Source organism: Elephas maximus, chromosome 8 (genome assembly GCF_024166365.1).
Source record: "Elephas maximus indicus isolate mEleMax1 chromosome 8, mEleMax1 primary haplotype, whole genome shotgun sequence".
In the NCBI taxonomy this organism is placed as follows: Eukaryota; Metazoa; Chordata; class Mammalia; order Proboscidea; family Elephantidae; genus Elephas; species Elephas maximus.
The window spans coordinates 43,660,195-43,681,606 of record NC_064826.1 but is presented as its reverse complement, the minus strand read 5'-3'; the positions used below and the strand labels follow the sequence as shown (position 1 = coordinate 43,681,606).

General features: G+C 44.4%; 1 protein-coding gene across 3 annotated transcripts in view; it reads left to right on the top strand.

Annotated features, from left to right (window-relative positions):
• Positions 1–21,412, top strand: part of CDHR3 (cadherin related family member 3) — a 76,545-nt gene that overhangs the window by 6,411 nt on the left and 48,722 nt on the right. For all 3 annotated transcript variants that reach the window (XM_049893665.1, XM_049893664.1, XM_049893663.1), the window contains exons 2-4: positions 2,894–3,096; positions 12,651–12,816; positions 16,256–16,353. In XM_049893665.1, coding sequence (XP_049749622.1) covers positions 2,894–3,096; positions 12,651–12,816; positions 16,256–16,353 — 467 coding nt within the window. The remainder of the gene's footprint in view (positions 1–2,893; positions 3,097–12,650; positions 12,817–16,255; positions 16,354–21,412) is intronic.

Genomic DNA, 21,412 nt, shown 5'->3' with positions numbered 1-21,412 from the left:
AGATTGGATGAGATCAGGCGGTAAAGCACCTAGCACAATGCCTAGTGAGCCACCCATGCGTAGTAAACGCAAGTGGTTACACCTACTCCTCACTTATCGACTGTCTTATTATCCAACATTTAGCATTTACAACAATAGTAAAAAATCTACCATCCGACTATTTTATGTATTAACAATGTACACCTGGCAGCAAACCTTTTATGACCAGTGAGTCATATACACCACCTATATTTTCCACTTCTTGGGGCAGAGGGACATATGTGTTCTACATAATATTTTGTGATCTGATGTGATCATCTACCATTTTCACGTAACACTGATTTTCGTATAACAACCTGGTCTTTGGAACCTAACCATATCAAAAAGTGAGGAGTGGGTGTACTTATTTTACTGTATTCTTACCTGACTACCTTGTCCCAAGCTATTCTTGAGAAGAACTATACTTGAGCAGCAAGTTACATCTTTGCTTAAATATGCGTAAGGGCTTCCTTTCTCCTTGACTGAAGGGACACAAGTCACCAGGAAGAGAGATGTATGGGCAAGAAGGTGCGGGTCCTTTGAGACAAATTGCCAGCCTTTCATTTTGCTTGTGGCTGTCATTGTCCTGCTCAACAGTGAGGAAACATTCTCATGAACAACTCAAGGGGGACGGCCTATCAATTTTCGGTTGTGGGAAAGAGAATGTAAGAGAATTATGCCTGAAAAACCCAACCCACCCAGGTAATCAATTATTGTGCTCATTTTGAAAAACTATTTTTGGGAACTTTTTGTCTCTACTGCAAACATACTATTTCCTTCCTAGTTTTAATTTATCATAAGAATGCTATAATATTAAAGTCAGTTTTAATAGATTAAAAAAATCTGTTCATATTTCCATCACTCTAAACATCAACTGTTTTGATATTTCTAAGTCTTTGCACTGTCCTTGTCCATAAAACTTGATAATTCTGCCAGCAAAAATAACTTATGCATAATGCATTTTAGTATCTAAACTAAAGAAAATTACTAGATTTCTGAAAGTTTGTATCAATAATGTGCTTATTTCAATTTTTTTTACATTTCCATTTACTCCCCCGGTCTTCCCCCACTCTCAAATTGAAATTAAAAACATCCTTTTAAAAAACCCAACATTTTCTACTGTTTGTCCTCTAGAAATTTTACATCTTTTGGTAGGACAGACCCTTCTACTGTCCCACCACACCCCTGTGCCTCCTCCCACCAGGGGGTTTTGTCCCCAGTGGCTAGTGGTGACCAGGACTGGAAAGCTGTAGAGATGGTAGCAGAAGTCTGCAAGTCCTATGGCTTGGAATGTGAGTATCTCAAAGCGCACTGACACGTGTGCCCCTCAAAAATGAACAAGGGGGAGAGACAAGTAAACAAATACTACAGTACAACGTAAATAGATCTAAACTGCAAATATGCAAACTTTGTTTGGGATAATAGTTTAGTAGGATTTCTGGTGGTGCAGTAAATAAGAGCTACGGCTGCTAACCGAAAGTTTGGCAGTTCGAATTCACCAGCCGCTCCTTGGAAACCCTATAGGGCAGTTCTGCTCTATCCTGTAGGGTCGCTATGAGTTGGAGTCAACTCAATAGCAATGGGTGTAATAGTCTGAAAATTTAGAGGATTCCTTGAATAGGCGTTTGGGCAAGTGGGGCTTCAGGGAGGAAGGGCATTCTAAGTAGAAGGAACAGCATATATGAAGACATGGAGATAACGCAGCCTTTATATGTGACCTAGTTTCAATCTTGGCTTTGTGATTTGTTAACTGTGTGTCTGTAAGCTTAGTCTTCTTATCTGTAAAGTGATAACATTAATACGTGTCTCGGAGGGTTGTTTTGAGGAGCAAGTGAGATGAAGGATTTAACATTGTGCACCACTTGGAACACTGGACATGTTGAGTAAATGGTAACCATCATTGTGGAGGTTTGAAAGATCATGGACTGTTGCTCTCCTCTGTCCTGGGAAAGTCTCGCAGAGTATCATGGAAACCTTAGAATGGTCCCAGGGCTTTCCTAGAAGAAACGTATTTTCTCTTAAATTATAAGATTCCCTGTCTGTAATGTAGCCCAAAGCAACTCACATGCCTTCCGTGAGCCTCTCATTTCCTCCCCTGTGAAACGGGAGTTCCCCTATCAACTAAAAAGTGTGGGTTGACCCCCTGCATGATGGCAATAAAACAAAAAACCAAACCTGTTGCTGTTGAGTCGATTCTGACTCATAGCGATTCTATAGGACAGAGTAGAATTGCCCCATCGTGTTTCCAAGGAGAAGCTGGTGGATTCGAACTGCCTACCTTTTGGTTAGCAGCCAAGAGTTTAACCACTGCACCACCGGGGCTCCTCATGATGCCCATAGTATCCACTAATAGCAAATCATTGTCCCTGAGATTACCAATGAAGTAAGGAGATCTACCAAGATTTTGGGGCTTTCTAGTCATGCCCATTCAATTCTTAGATGACCTCATGAATAAAGTACTCACACAGAGAAGGAAAATAAACTCTTGTAAGCTACCAGACTCTTGTAAGAGAAGATGTCATTACCAGACTGGGGTCTTCAAGTGGGTGTCAGTCTCCTAGGGCATCTTGTTTCTCTTTCCCTGCCTCTCCCCACAGACTGGGAGAAAAGAGGAAGGAAGCAGGGAATCAAGAGAAAAGCAGCAGCTGTAGTTACTGAATTGCAGAAGCAGATTACATGGTTGCTTGGTGGTGGCTGTTCTCTTGGCTCCCAGAAGATCTTGCATTCACATTTCCAGCACTTGGCAGAGTGTTCTTGGGGAGTGACCAGGTCACGTCATTGCTCCGAACTACATACTGTAGCTACAGACTGTTTAGTCCCTGTACCCAGTAAAAGGCTTGGTGTTCATGTCATTTTGCATCCTTTTGAAATCCAGAGAGAGAAGCGCTGCACTTAGTCCACTTGCCAGCTACAAGCAACGTGGCAGAGAATTCTCCACCAGAGACTGCAGTATACAAGTTTGCCGTGAATTTATCAGCATCACTGTCACCTGTGATCCCAGGATTTCCCTTGATAATCAACTCGAGCCCCCTCACTAAGGCCTTCAAGGTGAATGGGCTGTCAGGCACCGACTTTGAGGTGAGCAGCAGTGTCTTACTCCACATGAGCGCTGTCAACACATAGGTGCTCCTGCAGACAAGGGTAGATGGGAGCCTCAGGTTTACCTCTCCTATTTTAAGATCCAGAAGTCCTGCTTGGGATATCCTAGAGCTCTCTCTGCTAGATGTCCCTGTAGCCTTTAGGCCCTTTTTTCCCACTTAACCCAGTCCAATTGAACACTATGCTTTTTTTTTTTTTTTTTTTATGATTAGAAGACACAGGACGTCAAGTGTTAGGTGTGCATATGGTAACTACAGTATTTGGTGGGATAGTTTGGGTACTGATGTCTTCGAAAGCCAGGCCCTGAAGAACTGGTGTCTGATGATTCTGCTTTTCTATGATTCTGGGATTTTTTTTTTCGGAAGGAGATCAAAGAGAAAACTTACTTAATGTGGAGGACAAAAAACCGTAATAAAAAACGTTTAAGTCTAAATGTCCAGCCTTACCTTGCGAATGCTTCCTATTAGTTGATTTAGACCTGATCACTCACATTCAAGAGCCATGCCACTGTCGCTCTATCTTCTACTTTGTCATTTGAGTCTTTTTCAAAGTTGACATTCCCTTTAGGCATGACAACCCTGTTTATTCCATGGCCAGCTCTTTTCCACTGACAACCTGAAATTTTCCAAGGATGTCTTTAGGGGCCAGGTATGAGAACCTACCTATACTTTAGCATCCCCCACCCCACCCCTTTCCTCAGCTGGTATAGGAACCTCCTGCAATTATTATCAGCTCTGCCAGTGGTCCTACCCCCCAATTCCCTGGGGATCTTGTAAGACCCAGTGGGCCCAGGCCTGCTTGGTCCAGGTTCTGCTTCTTCCCTGAGGTACGTACTGTTGTTGTTGTTAGGTGCCATCGAGGCAGTTCTGACCCATAGCGACCCTATGTACCATGGAACGAAACACTGTGCCCTCCTCACAATTCTTGCTATGTTTGAGATCCTTTTTGCAGCCACTGTGTAAATCCATTTCATTGAAGGTCTTCCCCTTTTTCACTGACCTTCTACCTTACCAAGTGTCTTAGTCATCTAGGGCTGCTACAACAGAAATACCACAGTGGATGGCTTTAACAAAGAGAAATTTATTTCCTCACAGTGAAGTAGGCTAAAAGTCCAAATTCAGGGTGACAGCTCCAGGGGATGGCTTTCTTTCTCTGTCAGCTCTGGAGGAAGATTCCTGGTCCTCAAACTTCCTCTGGTCGAGGAGCTTCTCAGGTGCAGGGACCCCGGGTCCAAAGGATACACTCTGCTCCCAGTGCTGCTTTTTGGTGGTATGAGGTCCCCCACTCTGCTTGCTTCTCTTTCCTTTTATCTCTTAAGAGATAAAAGGTAGTAGAGGCCATACCCCAGGGAAACTCCCTTTACATTGGATCAGGGAGGTGACCTGAGTAAGGGTGGTGTTACAATCCCACCTTAATCCTCTTAACTTAAAATTGCAACCACAAAATGGAGGACAACCACATAATACTGAGAATCATGGCCTAACCAAGTTGATACACACATTATTGGGGGGACATAATTCAATCCATGATACCAAGCATGATGACCTTCTCCAGGAACTGACCCTTCCTGATACCATGTCCAAAGTACGTGAGATGAAGTCTCATCATTCTCACTTCTAAGGAGCATCCTGGCTGTACTTCTTCCAACACAGATTTGTTAATTCTTCTAGCAGTCCACGGAATATTCAATATTCTTCGCCAACACCATAATTCAAAGGCATCAATTCTTCTTCGGTCTTCCTTATTCATTGTCCAGTTTTCACATGCATATGAGGCGATTGAAAATAATGTGGCTTGGGTGAAGTGCACCTTAGTCCTCAAAGTGACGTATTTATTTGCCTTTTAAGACTTTAAAGAGGTCTTTTGCAGCAGGTTTGCCCAATGCAAAACATCATTTGATTTCTTGACTGCTGCTTCCATGGGTGTTGATTTGGATCCAAGTAACATAAAATCTTTGACAACTTCAATATTTTCTCTGTTTATCATGATGTTGCTTATCACTCTAGTTGTAAGGATTTTTTTTATGTTGAGGTGTAATCCATATTGAAGGCTGTGGTCTTTGATCTTCATCAGTAAGTGCTTCCAGTCCTCTTCACTTTCAGCAAGCAAGGTTGTGTCATCTGCATATCACAGGTTGTTAATGAGTTTTCCTCCAATCCTGATGCTCCATTCTTCTTCATATAGTCTAGCTTCTCAGATTATTTGCTCAGCATCCAAAAACCAGAACCAAACCTGTTGCTATCGAGTCAATCCCAATTCATAGCAACCCCATAGGACAGAGTAGAACTGCCCGATAGGGTTTCCAAGGAGCAGCTTGGTAGATTCCAACTGCTGTCCTTTAGTTAGAAGCTGAGCTCTTAACCACTGTGCCACCAGGGCTCCTTGCACACAGATTGAATAAGTAGGATGAAAGTACACAACCCTGAACCACACCCTTCCTGATTTTAAACCGTACAGTATCCCCTTGTTCTGTTCTAATGACTGCCTCTTGGTATGTGCTAGGAGTTCTCAAACCTGGCTGATCATCACAACCTCCAGGGAATCTTTCCAAAAGTGCAAATATCTGGGTCCCATAGCAGACCTGCAGAAATCAGGACTTGAGGGCCAGAGCCCAGGCATTTGGACTTCTCATTCCCTACTCCCCGCCTTCCCCCAGGGCTGGGCCCTCTGGTATATGAGGAATGCACATTCAGCCAGTCTTCACCTCAGCATCTGGTTTACATTCCCAGGCCCTACATGCTGGACCTGTGACTCAGCTGCCCCGTCTACCTGCTCTTTTGATGTCTAGCTTGTCTTTAACAGCTGCTGCATTTCTGTTCCTATAAGCTTTGCCAATCGCTTACCCTTATGTAGCACTTAGTATATGCTGGACATTGTTGAAAGTGCTTTACATGCATTTACCCTTTTAATCCTCATAACAACCCAATGATTGTGTTGTATTATTACCCCTTTTTCACAGATGGGGAAAATGAGGCATAGATCAGTTAAGTCATTTGTCCTGGGTTGCATGGCTAATAGGTGGCTAAGTTGAGATTGGAACCCAGGCAGTCAAGCTCATTCTTTTTTTTTTTTTTTACAATTTCAATGCGATATAATTCACATACCATAAAATTCACCTTTTTAAAGTAGATAATTCAGTGGTTTTGGTATATTTACACAGAGTTGTGCAACTACCTCATTTTAGAGCATTTTCGCCACCCCAAAAAGAAACCCCATAACCACTAGCAGTCACTACCCATTTTTCCTTCTCCCAGCCCCTGGCAACCACTAATTTGTTTCTATCTCTCTGGTTTTCCCTATTCTGGACATTTCTATCAAATGGAGTCATACAATATAAAGTGGTGTGGTAGACAGGGGCATCTGACCTCCTGTAACTTTATAAGGCGGAAGAAGAATCAAGGTCAACAGCCCAAGGCTGATTTCTGTGAAGTGGAGGTCAGACAGGCCTCCACTCTTCCACCTTTTTACCACTTTTGACACGAACCGTCCCTCCCACAGCACTCTCTCCTTCTCTTCTCCTTCCTTGATAATTAGTTACAGTGGCCACACAGGACTCATAGTACTCATGAGTATGGAGTTTTGGGGGAAGCAACAGGTTACAATCCAGGTTCAGGAAAGCTCAGAATACAGTTCTTCCATTAGAGCAAGTTCTTCTCAGCCATGCCAATAGGCACACCTCTCTCTGGCCCCTTGGGCTCTGCCTTGCTTAGGTAAATGTTACAAAGCTCTTCTAACTCAGTTGATCAGTGTCTGGAGACACCCTTCTCCACCACTAAGCCTCAGCCTGGAGGTGCTCAGCTTTCTTGCTCTGTGGGTTGGTAAGCCTAGCTCCGGCAAGTGCCTGGAGGCACTCTACTCCACGCCAGCAAGCCTTCTGCCCTAAAGGCTCTCAGCTTTCTTGCTCCATGGGCCCACCGCACCATCTCCTGCCAGTCTCCTGTTTCTGCTGCCACTGCTTCTTGCCATCTCTTGCCATCTCTGGTGTTGCAGCTCTCTCTCTCCCATCTCCTGGATCTAGGAGGTTCTCAGCACAGGGATCCTGGGTCCAAAGAATACACTTAACTCCTGGCTTTTCTTTCTTGGTGGTGGTGAGATTCTCCCTTTCTGCCTCTGGGATGGCTCATTTTAAGCCTAGTGGAATGGTGAAACTGATCAATCCCCATATTCCTTATTTGCACGGTCCTACCCCTGCAAGGGTGCCATGCACCTTATTTACATTATTAGCAAGCTATACAATCCCCTTGATGGGCCACAAGTACCTCATTTGCATAGTCCCACCCTACAAGGGTGCCATGCACCTTATTTACATTATTAGCAAGCTATACAATCCCCTTGATGGGCCACAAGTACCTCATTTGCATAGTCCCACCCAGTCATTTGGTGGGAGTTACAAAGACTACGGCTACTAAAACCCAGTGCCATCGAGTCGATTCCAACTCATAGCGACCCTATGGCTAGAAGGGCCATGTTAAGTAATATGCTGCACTGTATTATAATATGTGGTCTTTTGTGACTGGCTTCTCTCATTTAGCACAGTATTTTCAAGGACCGTTTCATGTTGTAGCATGCAGTTGTACTTCATTCCTTTTTATGGCTGAATAATATTTCATTATATGGATATACCACATGTTTATCCATTCATCTGTTGGGCTGTTTCTACTTGAGAGCTCTCATTCTTAACCTCTATGATATATTGCCTCTAATGAAGGTCATGACGATGATGATGATGATGCTTCAAATTTGCGTAAAGGCTGCAAAGCACGTTCATATACCTGATCGCTTGATTTTTTTAACTAACCCTGATATTATCATCTTAACATTTTTATTTATATTTTTAGAAATAAGAGAAGCCAAGTGACAGCAAGGGTAATTGATTTGTCAAAGACAAGATTTGTTAAGGATGAAATAAGAACTTAACTCAGGGCTTCTGACTTCAGCTCCCAGCCTCTGTCTCCTATATGGCCATGTGCACCTTTGGCTTTTTGCTGAGCCCCCAAATCCTTTTTTTATAGGACTTGCCCTTCCAACATTCCATGTGATTCAACCAGGGCTTCCAATCAAGGAAGATTTTCCTCATTAACAACTGCTCTGTGTTTGTTCCTATAAGCCTTGTCAATTGCTTGCTATCCATAGCACTTAGCATATGCCAGATCCCTGGTGGTGCAGTGGTTAAGAGATTGGCTGCTAACCAGAAAGGTCGACATTTTGAATCCACCAGCCACTCCTTGGAAACCTTATGGGGCAGTTTTACTCTGTCCTACAGGGTTGCTATGAGTCGGAACTGACTTTACAGCAATGGGTTAGGTTTGATTTTGGTTTAGTATATGTCAAAAGAATTCCCTCCCGTTCCTGTTCCCCATTGTTGTGTCCTATCGTGTTGATTCTAACTCGTAGCAACGCTATAAGACAGAGTAGAACTGCCCCACAGAGTTACCCAGGCTGTAATCTTTACAGGAATGGATCACCTGCAGGTGTTTTCTCCTACAGAGCAGTTGGTGGGTTTTGAACAGCCAACCTTTTAGCTAGCAACTGAGAGCTTAACCATTGTACCACCGGGGCTCCTTCCTGATCCCTAGAAATGGCAAATTTTTTAGTCCTTCAGTTTAATCTAGGCTCAAGTGTTCAGCGCAGCTGCCTGGACCCTGTCTTGGTGTTAGGATGCGGCACGTGTTCGCAAGTCCTACAGTTGTTCTTAAGAATGGGCCGCCTTTCCCTAGACATTACCCAACCTTATCAACCATCCCCTCCAATAAAATCCTATTCTTCAGCCCAAACTGCTCATAAGAGCCACTCCTGCCATCTTTGGATCATGTCAGAGCCTGCCCCCTCCTTGGGTAACCTTGGCACCCTGGAGAATGACAAGTACAGTGATGAGGTTATTGGGTCTCCGACTCAGAGGTCTCCTCATTGTTGGGCTTGGGACCCAATCATGCAGGGCTTTCTGAGGGTGAACTCCAAATCACGCCAGAGGCCATGCCTCCCTGTGTTGGGACACAGTGTTGAAGACTCCTGGGGGGTGAAGGGGAGTAATGATAATAACAATGATAACAACTCACACTTAGGGAGTACTTACCATGGGCAGCTACTCCCCTAGATATTTTATATGAATTTACTCATTTCATACAACAATGCTATGTATTGCTGTACTGTTATTATTTGCATATTAAAGGTGGTAAACCAAGGCACAGAGAGGTTGAGCAACTTGCTCAGGTTCACAGAGCTAGAAGGTGGTGGAATGAGGATTTGAGATCAGGCTGGCCCCACCCTTGCTCATAACTCCCACACTGGGCTGGCTTCTATTACCTAGCAAGAAGGAAGCCAGAGCCATATTTGGCCACCGATGGCTAATTAGTAGTCAAAGGGTTTCTTTTGGAGCAGCACCAAGAAGGATTGTTCTGAGAAGCCAGGGAGGAGTGATTGCTGAGCTGTAGTTTCACAGCTGTGAAGACAGGCCTACGGCCACCGAGCTCTCCAAGGTCCCCTGGAAGCATGTGTCCTCTTCCTTTTGATCTGCCATCTCTGAGCCTGGCTCCCCTCCTTTCCCACCTCCTGTCTGGAGCACTGTGGACCTTGGCTTGCCAGTTTTGCCAATTGCCTCTCACGTCGCCCAGCTGGCCATTTGCTCAGCCTTGTCCAGAATGACCTCGGGCTTTACATGCTAAAAACCATCCTTACAGTCTTTCACCAAAACTCAGAGTGTGAGCTCTGCAGGCTGATGGTTGGAAACCAAACTGACACATCACCCCTCCAGCAATGTGACCTTAGAAGAGTGCCACCCCCTACCCTGCCAACCCATCCCCTCGACCTATGTTCCTTATATGGGAAATGGGGAGATGTTTACCAACCTATGGTGGTTGTGATGACTGAACGAAATACTCCACCAGATGGCTTGGCAAGATTCTGGCACATGGTAAACATTTAATAAATAATGGTAACAATAACAATAATTTTTCCATTTATGTTGATAGAACAATTCCTTTGGTTCCAAGATAGAACATTTTGGATCCTTTTTGACTGTTTTATTTCCTTCCTCTAGGAGCCCTGGTGGTGCAACCGTTAAGTGCTCGGCTGCTAACAAAAGGTTGGCAGTTTGAATCCACCCAGTAGCTCCTTGGAAGAAAGACCAGGCAATCTGCATCTATAAAGATTACAGCCAAGGAAACCCTATGGGGCAGTTACATGGGATCATTATGAGTCAGAATTGACTCCACAGTACCTAACAACAGTAGCAACATTTCCTTCCTCTAGTGTGTTACAGGAGCCCTGGTGGTACTGTGGTTAAGAGCTATGACTGCTAACCAAAAGGCTGGTGGTTCAAATTTACCAGTTGCTCCTTGGAAACCCTATGGGGCGGCTCTACTCTGTCCTATAGGGTTGCTATGAATCAAAATCGACTTGATGGTAATGGGTTTTTTGTTTGGTTTTAGTGTGTTACAGCTAGTTCCCAAGGAGAAGGGGCTGACGGTAGGCGATACTGTGGTAAGGGATCTATTCAGGCTTGGGGTTCAGGAGAGGGCTTCAGGCTTAGCAGGAAACTATAAATCAGGAAACAATAAACTATCATGACTGAGGAGACTTTTCTGGTGGACACACTTTCATTACATGTTTTTTGGCAACCTAATAATGATAGGGAAGCCCTGGTGGCATAGTGGTTAAATGCTACAGCTGCTAACCCAAAGGTTGGCAGTTCAAATCTGCCAGGTGCTCCTTGGAAATTCTATGGGGCAGTTCTACTCTGTCCTATAGGGTCGCTATGAGTCAGAATCATCTCGACAGCACTGGGTTTGGGTTTTTTTTTTTTTTTTTTTTAATAATGATAGGCAGCTCTATTCTGTCCTGTAGGGCCTCTTTGAGTTGGAATCAACTCCACAGCAATGGGTCGTTGTTGTTTTGTTGTAATAATGATAAAAGTCAGCATTGGCTTAGTGCTTGCTCAGTGTCAGACAGTGTTGTAAGTACTTCCCATGGATTAACTTGTTTAATCCTCACAATAACCCTATAAAGTAGGTGCTATTGCTAACCCCACTTACAGATAGGGAAACAGAGGCAGGAAAAGGCTAAGTAATGGGAAGGCTGGGCTTTGAAGCCAGGCAGCCTGGGTGCTGCATTTGTGCTCTGACCCCTACGTGGTGCTGCCTCTCACCAACCATACGCAAAGCACAGAGTCCAGTTATCTGCATTCCTGTAGATACCAGGCTGATCCTGCTCATTGGTGGGGACAAGACTATCCCCTTTTCCCTCCCAGCCCTCCTCCTGTTATACATTCTCCCTCCAGTGCACATATTCATTCCACATCTCCCTTCTCTTAACCAATTTAGATCTTTCAAAGTCAAACACAGTATCTACCCCCTCCTCCATGAAGCCTATCACAATGGTCTTTTCTCTCCCTGCTTTTCTATAGAACCCTGGTCTAGCTCTTCATTGTGATATCTTGTATGACACTTCAGCTGTTTAACTAGGACAAGAATTATTTTCCTAGTTGTATTCACATAGAAACAAAATCAGAGAAAGGAGAAGCAACGTTTCCAAGTCCACACAGAAGTTCAGTGGAGGAAAGAGGATCAGAACCAGGTGCTCTCTTCACTGCAGGAGAACACTGAAGGTCTCTCTTCCTGGTTCCAGTTGCATTAATAACCAAAACATTCTATCAGCATAATTAAGGACATTTATGAAATTTAGTCCTTGATGTCCCAAAGGGCTCTGAGCCTTCTGGGAGTTCTGGGGCTAAGTTGGGCTGTGCATTTAGAAGTGAGAGGCCTTAGAACCCACCACCCTTTCTAAGGCTCAGGTTGGCCTCCAGTTAACCTCAGCAGGAGTCTCCTATCATTGGCCACTGGGGTTCCTGCTAGCAACAACTCTAGATTCTGATGTAGTCTCTCTGGCCCTGATTCTTGGCATTTCCCCACCTCCAACCCCCTACCCCTCAGTCACATCTCTAAAACACTTGGAGTACAGAGAACAGGATTTCCTGACAATGGGAGAATGTGTGGAAAGGCACACCAAAAAGTGAACGGTCTGTCGATGTAAGTACATATCATTCCTCATTATGCAGATGTATCCTGTGCCTCTTCTGTTGTTTATTCTTAGATGTGGCCTTGGGAAAATTAGAATGGAATGATAAGTCAAGATATAATTTAATGGCAGTCCCGGAAAAGTGCAGCATCCTGTTCTTCAAGATGAGAAAATCTACATAAATTCAACATAGCTAAGAGATTTGCCTAGGAGCCTAACCCAAGAGTGGTGGGTTTTTAAATTCTCAGGCTTTCCATCTCCAGTCAATCTCAGCAGGATGTCTTCTGAATATTTTTCTTTCCTATGAAAAGCAGCACCACCCTCAGGAGTCCCTTTAGTGAAGCGTCATAGGGCTTGTGTTGGAAGGACTTCAGTAAAGCAACTGGGTGCTCCAACAGTGAATGAAAGGTGGTCTTCAGGATACGGTTGCTTCCTTCCCACTAATATCCCTTTGCAAAATATATGCGTGCAAAACAGATCTTCTTTCACATGGTTAATAATAATTTTGCATTTGGTTCTAGGTTGTCACCAGTGGGAAGGAACAACTAGATTTTGAAACAGGACCAAACATATTTGATTTGCAGATTTATGTGAAGGATGATGTTGGTGTCACAGACCTACAGGTCCTCACCGTCCAGGTAACAGATGTGAATGAGCCGCCTCACTTTCTAGGCAACTTGGCGAAAGGTAAGATATGCTGGGTGTGCAAGGCAGCCCAGATGGTGGCTTCAGGGAAGAGCCCGGGGGACAGAGAAAAAGAGAAAGTAAATAAACAAGCAGATGTTTTCTCTGGAAAAGGCAGCTGCTTAATGAGCAGGGAACAAATGAAATGTATCCAGCCCAGCACGCCCAATAATTCACAAAGCCTTAATATTCATGGTTTCTCTTGGTGCTTTCTCAGCCCTTTGGAAGAAGCTGAGGCTCAGAGGCCTCAAGTGGATCATTCTGGAGGAACCTGTGCTAAGCCCATCATAGGCTTATCACTGTATACTGCAGTCTGTTGACTGGCTTGTTCAGTCTCCCTATGGGCTCTGTGAGCCAGGGTCTGCTACAGAGTAGGGACAATATAAGATACTGGAATATAGCGTAACTTCCTACATGATCTCTCCCAAGCTCATGGCTCTGAAGACAGTCCATATGCTGACGATGCTTAAGTCTGTCTTTCCAGTTCAGACTTTCTCCTGAACTTCTGATTCAAATATCCAACTGCCTCACCCAACATTTCCTCTTGGATGTCTAACAGACATTGCAAACGTAGCATGGCCTCAAACCAAACTCTTGACTCTCTGCACCTCCACACGATCTGCTTCTCCTGTTATAAAAAAAGCCAAACCAGTTGCTGTCAAGTTGACTCCAACTCATGGCTACCCCATATGTGTCAGAGTAGAACTGAGCTCCGTGGAGTTTTCAATGGCTGGTTTTTGGAAGTAGATCACCAGGCCTTCTTCCAAGGCGCCTCTGGGTGGACTCGAACTGCCAACCTTTTGATTAGCAGCCAAGCGTGTTAATCCTTTGTACCACCCAGGGATTCCTTTCCCATACTAGTTAGTGGCAACTCCATCCTTCTAGTTGCTTGGGCCAAAACCTTGGAGTCATCATTGACTCCTCTCTGTCTTTGACATCCAACATCAAATCCGTTAGGAAATATTGACATATCCAGAATCCGACACTTCAGCAACATATCTACCACTACCACCATGGTCCAAGCCACTAATCATCTCTCACCTGGATTAGTGCAATGACTGGTGTGGGATTAACTTTACCCAAAGAATTTGGTCTTTGTCCTTGGTCGCTGAGAGATCTCCTGTAAAACCTTGAAATTTCCCCAGTGATTGAAGTGTCTTTGATGAGGCCTAATGAAGTACTTTTTGGGTGTGTGCTAGCTAGACAAGAAAAAAGCACCACTTCAGAGGAAACTAAAAAAAAAAAAAAACTCAGTGCTGCCAAGTTGATTACGACTTATAGCGACCCTATAGGACAGAGTAGAACTGCCCCATAGAGTTTACAAGGAATGCCTGGCAGATTTGAACTGCCGACCCTTTGGTTAGCAGCCGTAGCACTTAACCACTACGCCACCAGGGTTTCCCACTTCAGAGGAGGGGAGCATAGTTCAATCAATGGTACCCTATAATGAGATTCAATGAAAGCTCTGGACTTGAAAGCTCCATGGGCTTTCTGGTTGGTGACAGACATTGATGTACATGGAAGGGTAGCACGTCTCTTTTGGACCATGGAAGCTTCACCTTAAGAATCCTTCTACACCTTGCCTTATGAGTCTCTTCACGTGTATCCTTTTTGCTATAACAACTGTAATCGTAAGTATAGCACTTTCTGAGTTCTGTGAGTCGTTGTAGTGAATTATTGAACTCAAGACACCATCACTTCTGACCACTACTCAGAAGCCATCAGGTCAGGAGTGATGGTGTCTTGAGAACTCTCAAGCTTGTGGCTGGCATCTGAGGTCTTGTACAGACTTGGCAGTCTGGAGGACTGCGCCCTTTATTAACTTATGAGGTGTGGCCTAGCTCTGGGTGGTTAGGGTCAGAGGAAGAAGTGCTGCATGTACAGCTGGTGTCAGAAGTGGAAAAGAACTGATAATGAGTTGATTTGGATTGTTCAACATATATTTTGTGTCAGAGAAGTGAGATTTGATTTTCCACACAACCAGCTAACTGGTCTCCCTTCAGTCTATTCTCCACACAGCACCAGAGGGATTCTGTCCAAACACCAGTGAAATCATGGTATTCCTGTACTTAAAACCCAATGTGAACTTCCCAGCTCATCCACAGGGAAAGTCAGAATCCCCACAAGGCCTCATCAGATCTGGCAAGAGCTTCCCAGCCACCGTTTCTCCTCTAACCCTCCCATCTCACCCTCACTCCTCCCCCTTCTCCAGTATATTAGCCTCCTTGCTGACAGGTGACTACCCCAGGCATGACCATACCTCAAGGAGCCCTCGTGGCACAGTAGTTAAGCATTTGGCTGCTAACTGAAAGGTTGGTGGTTTGAATTCACCAGCCGCTCTGTGGGAGAAAGCTGTGGCGGTCTGTTTCTGTAAAGATTACAGCCTTGGAAACCCTACGGGGGCAGTTCTACTCTGTCCTACAGGGTTGCTATGAGTTGGAGTCGATGGGACCTTACCTCAGCATTTTTTTATGCTTGCTGTTTCCTCTGACTCTTCCGTAGGTATCCCCATGGCTCTTTCTCATTTCCTTAAGGATCTCAACTCAAGTGTTCCCTCCTCAGGGAGCCTTCCCTAATCACTCATCGTGCATCCCACAACACTCCTTAATTTTTCTCCATAACAGTTCTCACTAATATACAGACATTTTACTTATTTATTTTATTGTCTGTATGAGAGCAGGGTTTTGTCTGTTTTGTGAACTACCGTATCCTAGTGTGTAGATCAGTGCTTGGCACATAGTGAGAATTCAGTAAATATTTCTTTGAATGAAAGCATGAAAAAAAAAAAAAGTTGCCTTCAATTCCGGCTCATGGCAACCCCATGTGTATCAGAGTAGAACTGTGCTCCATAGCATTTTCAGTGGCTGATTTCTTAGAAGTAGATCACCGGGCCTTTCTTCTGAGGCATCTCTAGGTGGACTTGAACTTCCAGTTTTTCGGTTAGCAGCCAAGTGCATTAACTGTTTGCGCCACCTGGGGACTCTTATTCAACCAACTAATTTCTACTGAGATCCAGGGGCACTTTAAGATGTCACCTTAGGAGGAATTTATCACATCAGAGTGAACATGGAACATGGCCCAGCTTCACACTGGAGACTTTTCTCTGTGGTTGCTTCCCAACTCTCTTCCCTTATTACCTCCCTCTTCCCCTCTACCCCCCTCGTAAACACAGTACCTCAGGTCATTTCTCGATGGAGGAAATAAATGAAGACTTGATACCACCTTGGCCAGCCCTATTATTTATGAATCCCATGAGTGAGTACATACACTCACACAAGTTGGCTAGTGGTCTTACTTATGACCTTTAATGTTGTTTCCCTCTTTCCCACAATGCCAATATCTTTGGCTGCCTTTGGATGTGTATGGCTGCCTCAGTGTTGGATTTCTCTATTTGCTTTCATCTAATAAAATGTTTCCTATTCCACTTTGGACGGTGCTATAGGTTTAGAGCTCTACATTGCAGAAGGAATAAACCCAGGATTCATTTACCAGGTTGAGGCCTTTGATCCAGAAGATACAAGCCGAAACATACCCCTCAGTGTAAGTCTCCTTGTTAACCTGAAGAGGTACTTGCCTAGATTGGCTTTGACATAGGAGCCTGGTGCCCTGGTATCTCAGCATGGTGGGCCTGGGCAGTGGAAATAGGGGAAAGATGCTGTCCACTTTCAAAGAATAGAGCATAGAGAATGGTTGGAACAGGTAAGGGGACTTTGGAGACAGACACACCAGACTGGATTTGTAGCTCTGTGTGGTTTTGGACAAGTTCTTAATCTCTCTGATCTTCAGTTTCTTAATCTGTAAAATGGGAATAATAACAGCACCTACCACAGTGGGGTGTTGTGAGTATTAAATAGATAATGGATGTAAAACCACTTAGCATGGTGCCGGCGTTTCAAAACTGCTCGATATTTTGTTGATTGAAGCTAATAAAAATCCACTTATATTTATTTTAAAAGCAAGCATAAATGTACTTGAGCTGAAACAACAATTCAAGTTCAACGAAAATTTACTGAAGATGTGGGTCTATGGCAAGGACCACATCCTCTTCAAGAGTTGAAGACAAGCTGCTCAGAGCCACGTTTAAAAAAAAAAAAGTCCCAGGAATTCCTGGCCATAGGGAAAGAAACTGGGTCCTGGAGAGTTGCCTCCCGGTTCAGTCTGAGAAAGCTGATTTTGCTTCTCTCCGTTTTTAATCAGTTTTATTAATGGAGCTACAGAGGGGCTTCTGTCACTACTGAACGCTAGCCTCTTAGCTTGTCCTTGGACATGGACGTCTCAGCTCCTAGCTTGGCTGGCTGCAGTGCACTCAATGAAGCTGAGCAGAGAAAGAAAGGAAGCTAATGCCTCAGAACAAAACTAGAGCAGGCAATACTCCTGCAAACACCTTACAGAGATGAGAATATTGAAATAGGACACTCAGCAAATTGGTAACACTGGGAGGCTGTTTCTACAGTTGGCTGCACAATTTGCAGCTTCAACAGTACTACCTTTTCGAACAGAAGGAAGTGAGCATAAACTCTAGGATTAGCACAGTGTAGTCTACAGGGTCTGAAACAAAGCTGTTTTAAGATGACTGGACACACCTTAAAGTTAGGGAAGAGTCTGTTTTTATTAGAAGATGATCCTTCTGCCCAGAAAGTCATTCCTTCACTCCCTTATTCACTCATTCATTCAGGATTCATTCTTGTCAATATTTGCACGAGTAAGTGAATGACTACGGAAATACTTACTGGGTCCCTGCTTCGTACTAGGTACGATGCTTGTAGTTAGCTGCTATCGAGTCTGCTCCAAGTCCTGGCGACCTCATGCACAACAGAATGAAATGCTTCCCAGCCCTGCACCAGCCTCATGGTCATTTGGGTATTGGACTTGTCATGGATTAAATTGTGTCCCCCCAAAAATGTGTGTATCAACTCAATTAGGCTACGTGTGGTTGTCGTCCATTTTGTGATTTTAATTTTCTGTTAAGAGGATTAGGGTGGGATTGTAACACCACCCTTAACCCAGGTCACATCCCTGATCCAAGGTAAAAGGAGTTTCCCTGGGGTGTGGTTGCACCACCTTTTATCTCTTAAGAGATAAAAGGGAAGTGAAGCAAGCAGAGAGTGGGGGAGCTCATGCCACCAAGAAAGCAGCACCAGAAGCAGAGCACATCCTTTGGACATGGGGTCCCTGAGCCTGAAAAGCTCCTCGACCAAGGGAAGATTGAGGACAAGGACCTTCTTCCAGAGCTAACAGAGAGAGAAAGCCTTCCCCTGGAGCTGACACCCTGAATTTGGACTTGTAACCTTCTAGACTGTGAGGAAATAAATTTCTCTTTGTTAAAGCCATCCACTTGTGGTATTTCTGTTATGGCAACACTAGATAACTAAGATCCGTAGAGTTTTCATTGGCTGATTTTCTGAACTAGTTCACCAGGCCTTTCTTCCTAGTCTGTCTCGGTCTGGAAGCTCTTTGGAAACCTGTTCATCATCATAACAAAACACAAGCCTCCTGTGACAGATGGGTGGTGACTGCACATGACCTGCACTGGCCATGAATCGATTACACCCGGGTCTCTCACATGGAAGGCGAGAGTTCTACCTCTGAACTGCCACTGCCACTGCCCTTCATAGGAACAATGCTAGATGCTTTCAATGCATACTTTTCAGTAACATCCTCAGCTACAGCGGCAGAAATGAGATTTTATTTTTTCTCCAGTGACAAAGCAGTCCAGAGTCAGGCAGTTCCGAGCAGCTGCTCAATGGTGCTATCAGGAACCTGGGCTCTTAACTACTCTTCCATCCAGAGTATGTTAACTTTGTTCACTTTTTGTTTACCTCATGGTTGCAAGATGGCTGCTGTACCTCCAGGCTTTCCTTCTGAGTTCTAGGCAGGAAGAAGAAAGAGAAAGAGGGCAGACAGGGGTAAAGGGTAAAGTGAGAATGCCAGGTCAGTCTAGTCCTTTTTGGGGCAGGAAAACAAAAACTTTCCTGGAAGCTGTACCAGCGGACTTCTGCTTACTTCTCATTTACCAGAACTGTGTCCTGTGGCTATTATTGCTTGGTGTGACCAGAGGAAAAGGGATTCTGGATGGGGATTAGGTCTGCAACCGAAGTGTAGGACCTCACTTGCATATGTAGCTCATTTCAACATTTACTGGGCATCTGCTATGTGCCAGGCACTCTATTTGGATACAAAGATGAATAAGGCACATTTGTCTCAGGAAGTTTACAGTCTTGATGGGTGATACTCATGCACATAACGAGCAATTTTGATTCAATATAATAATTGCTGTAAAGTTTGTATAAGACACAGTGGGGACAAAGTAGATGGAATCTCAGAGCTGAAGGAAAATAGTTATTTTTCAATCTCCATCTTTTGTATATATTTTCAAAGTATACAGAGGGATTAAGGTCACGCTAAGTAACCTTAATTGCTGTCAAGTTGATTCCGACACATAGCGACCCTATAGGACAAAGTAGAACTGCCCCATTGGGTTTCCAAGGAGGGGCTGATGGATTCGAACTGCTGACCTTTTGGTTAAGCAGCCAAGCTCTGAACCACTGCACCACCAGGGCTCCTTTTAAGGTCATAGCCCCTTTAAAAACACCTCATATAGTAGGTGTTACCCTTTCAGATGAAGGGAAGCAGCGGCAACAGGTGTTGCTCTTTTTTTTTTTTTAAATAATTTTTATTGTGCTTTAAGTGAAAGTTTACAAATCAAGTCAGTCTCTCACACAAAAACCCACATACACCTCGCTACACACTCCCAATTACTCTCCCCCTAATGAGACAGTCTACTCTTTCCGTCCACTCTCTCTTTTCGTATCCATTTCGCCAGCTTCTAACCCCATCTACCCTCTCATCTCCCTTCCAGGGAGGAGGTGCCAACATAGTCTCAAGTGTCCACCTGATCCAAGAAGCTCACTCCTCACCAGCATCCCTCTCCAACCCATTGTCCAGTCCAATCCATGTCTGAAGAGTTGGCTTCAGGAATAGTTCCTGTCTTGGGCCAACAGAAGATCTGGGGGCCATGACCACCAGGGTCCCTCTAGTCTCAGTCAGACTATTAAATCTGGTCTTATGAGAATTTGGGGTCTGTATCCCACTGCTCTCCTGCTCCCTCAGGGGTTCTCTGTTGTGTTCCCTGTCAGAGCAGTCATCGGTTGTAGCCGGGCACCATCTAGCTCTTCTGGTCGCAGGATGATGTAGTCTCTGGTTCATGTGGCACTTTCTGTCTCTTGGGCTTGTAATCGCCTTGTGACCTTGGTGTTCTTCATTCTCCTTTGATCCAGGTGGGTTGAGACCAATTGATGCATCTTAGATGGCTGCTTGCTAGAGTTTAAGACCCCAGATGCCACTCTTCAAAGTGGGATGCAGAATGTTTTCTTAATAGATTTTATTATGTCAGTTGACTTAGATGTCCCCTGAAACCATGGTCCCCAGAACCCTGCCCCTGCTACGCTGCCCTTTGAAGCATTCAGTTTATTCAGGAAACTTCTTTGCTTTTGGTTTAGTCCAATTGTGCTGACTTTCCCTGTATTGTGTGCTGTCTTCCCCTTCACCTAAAGTAGTTCTTATCTACTATCTAATTAGTGAATGCCCCTTTCCCACCCCCCCCCCTTAACCACGAAAGCATGTTTTCTTCTCAGTTTAAACTATTTCTCAAGCTCTTATAATAGTGGTCTTATACAATATTTGTCCTTTCGCAACTGACTAATTTCACTCAGCATAATGCCTTCCAGGTTCCTCCATGTTATGAAATGTTTCACAGATTCCTCACTGTTCTTTATCGATGCGTAGTAGCAGGTGTTGCTCTTTTAAGAGAAAATGTGAAGCCATCAAAAGGGGGCTGAGAGCAGTGGGTGGGCTGCTGGGGCATCTGCAGTGGATTTAGGAGTTGGGGTTTTTTTGGCGGGGGGGAGGGGTGCTTAAAGTTGCAGCAGAAAGTGTTAATAAAGTGTTTAGCACCTGTGCTAGAACTAACAGCTGCACAGAAAGTCAGAAGCAGGGAACATAATCTAGAAGGAACTTTTCTCAGACTAGAAAAAAGGTATTACCAGTCTAGGAAGTAGTGTATTATGGCCTTTGAACTTAGAAATCAGATTCTGGGTGCTTTGGGGGCACTAAATGACATACTCTGTAACTGTAGAAGGAGGATTGGTTAATTTGCTATTGACTGAACCAGTGCTTATCAACCTTGGCTGTAAATTGAAATCATAGGGGGAGCTTTAAAAAATACATATGCTGAGGCCCCACGCCCTAATAGCCTGAGATACTTGGCCTGGGGTGTGCCCCAGGCATCAGGATTTTAAAGCCCCCAGGTGATCTAATGTGCACCTAGGTTTGAGAATATTGGCTTTAAGATGCTGGCTCCCAAATCTCACAAATCCCTCTCTTAAAGTTTTGGCTTCTGTGGCCCTGGAGTGGGCCTGGGAATCTGCATATTTGCCAAATACCCCAGGTGACTCTTCTCTTCAGAAAGGCTGCGGGTGCTGGTTTATGAGTGTTTCTCCGATGTTGTCCAGGCCCCTGCATAAGAACACACTTAGGATGCTTTGAAAAATGCAGATTCCTGCCTGGTGTCTTAAAGCCACCTTGCTCAGGACAGCAGCTG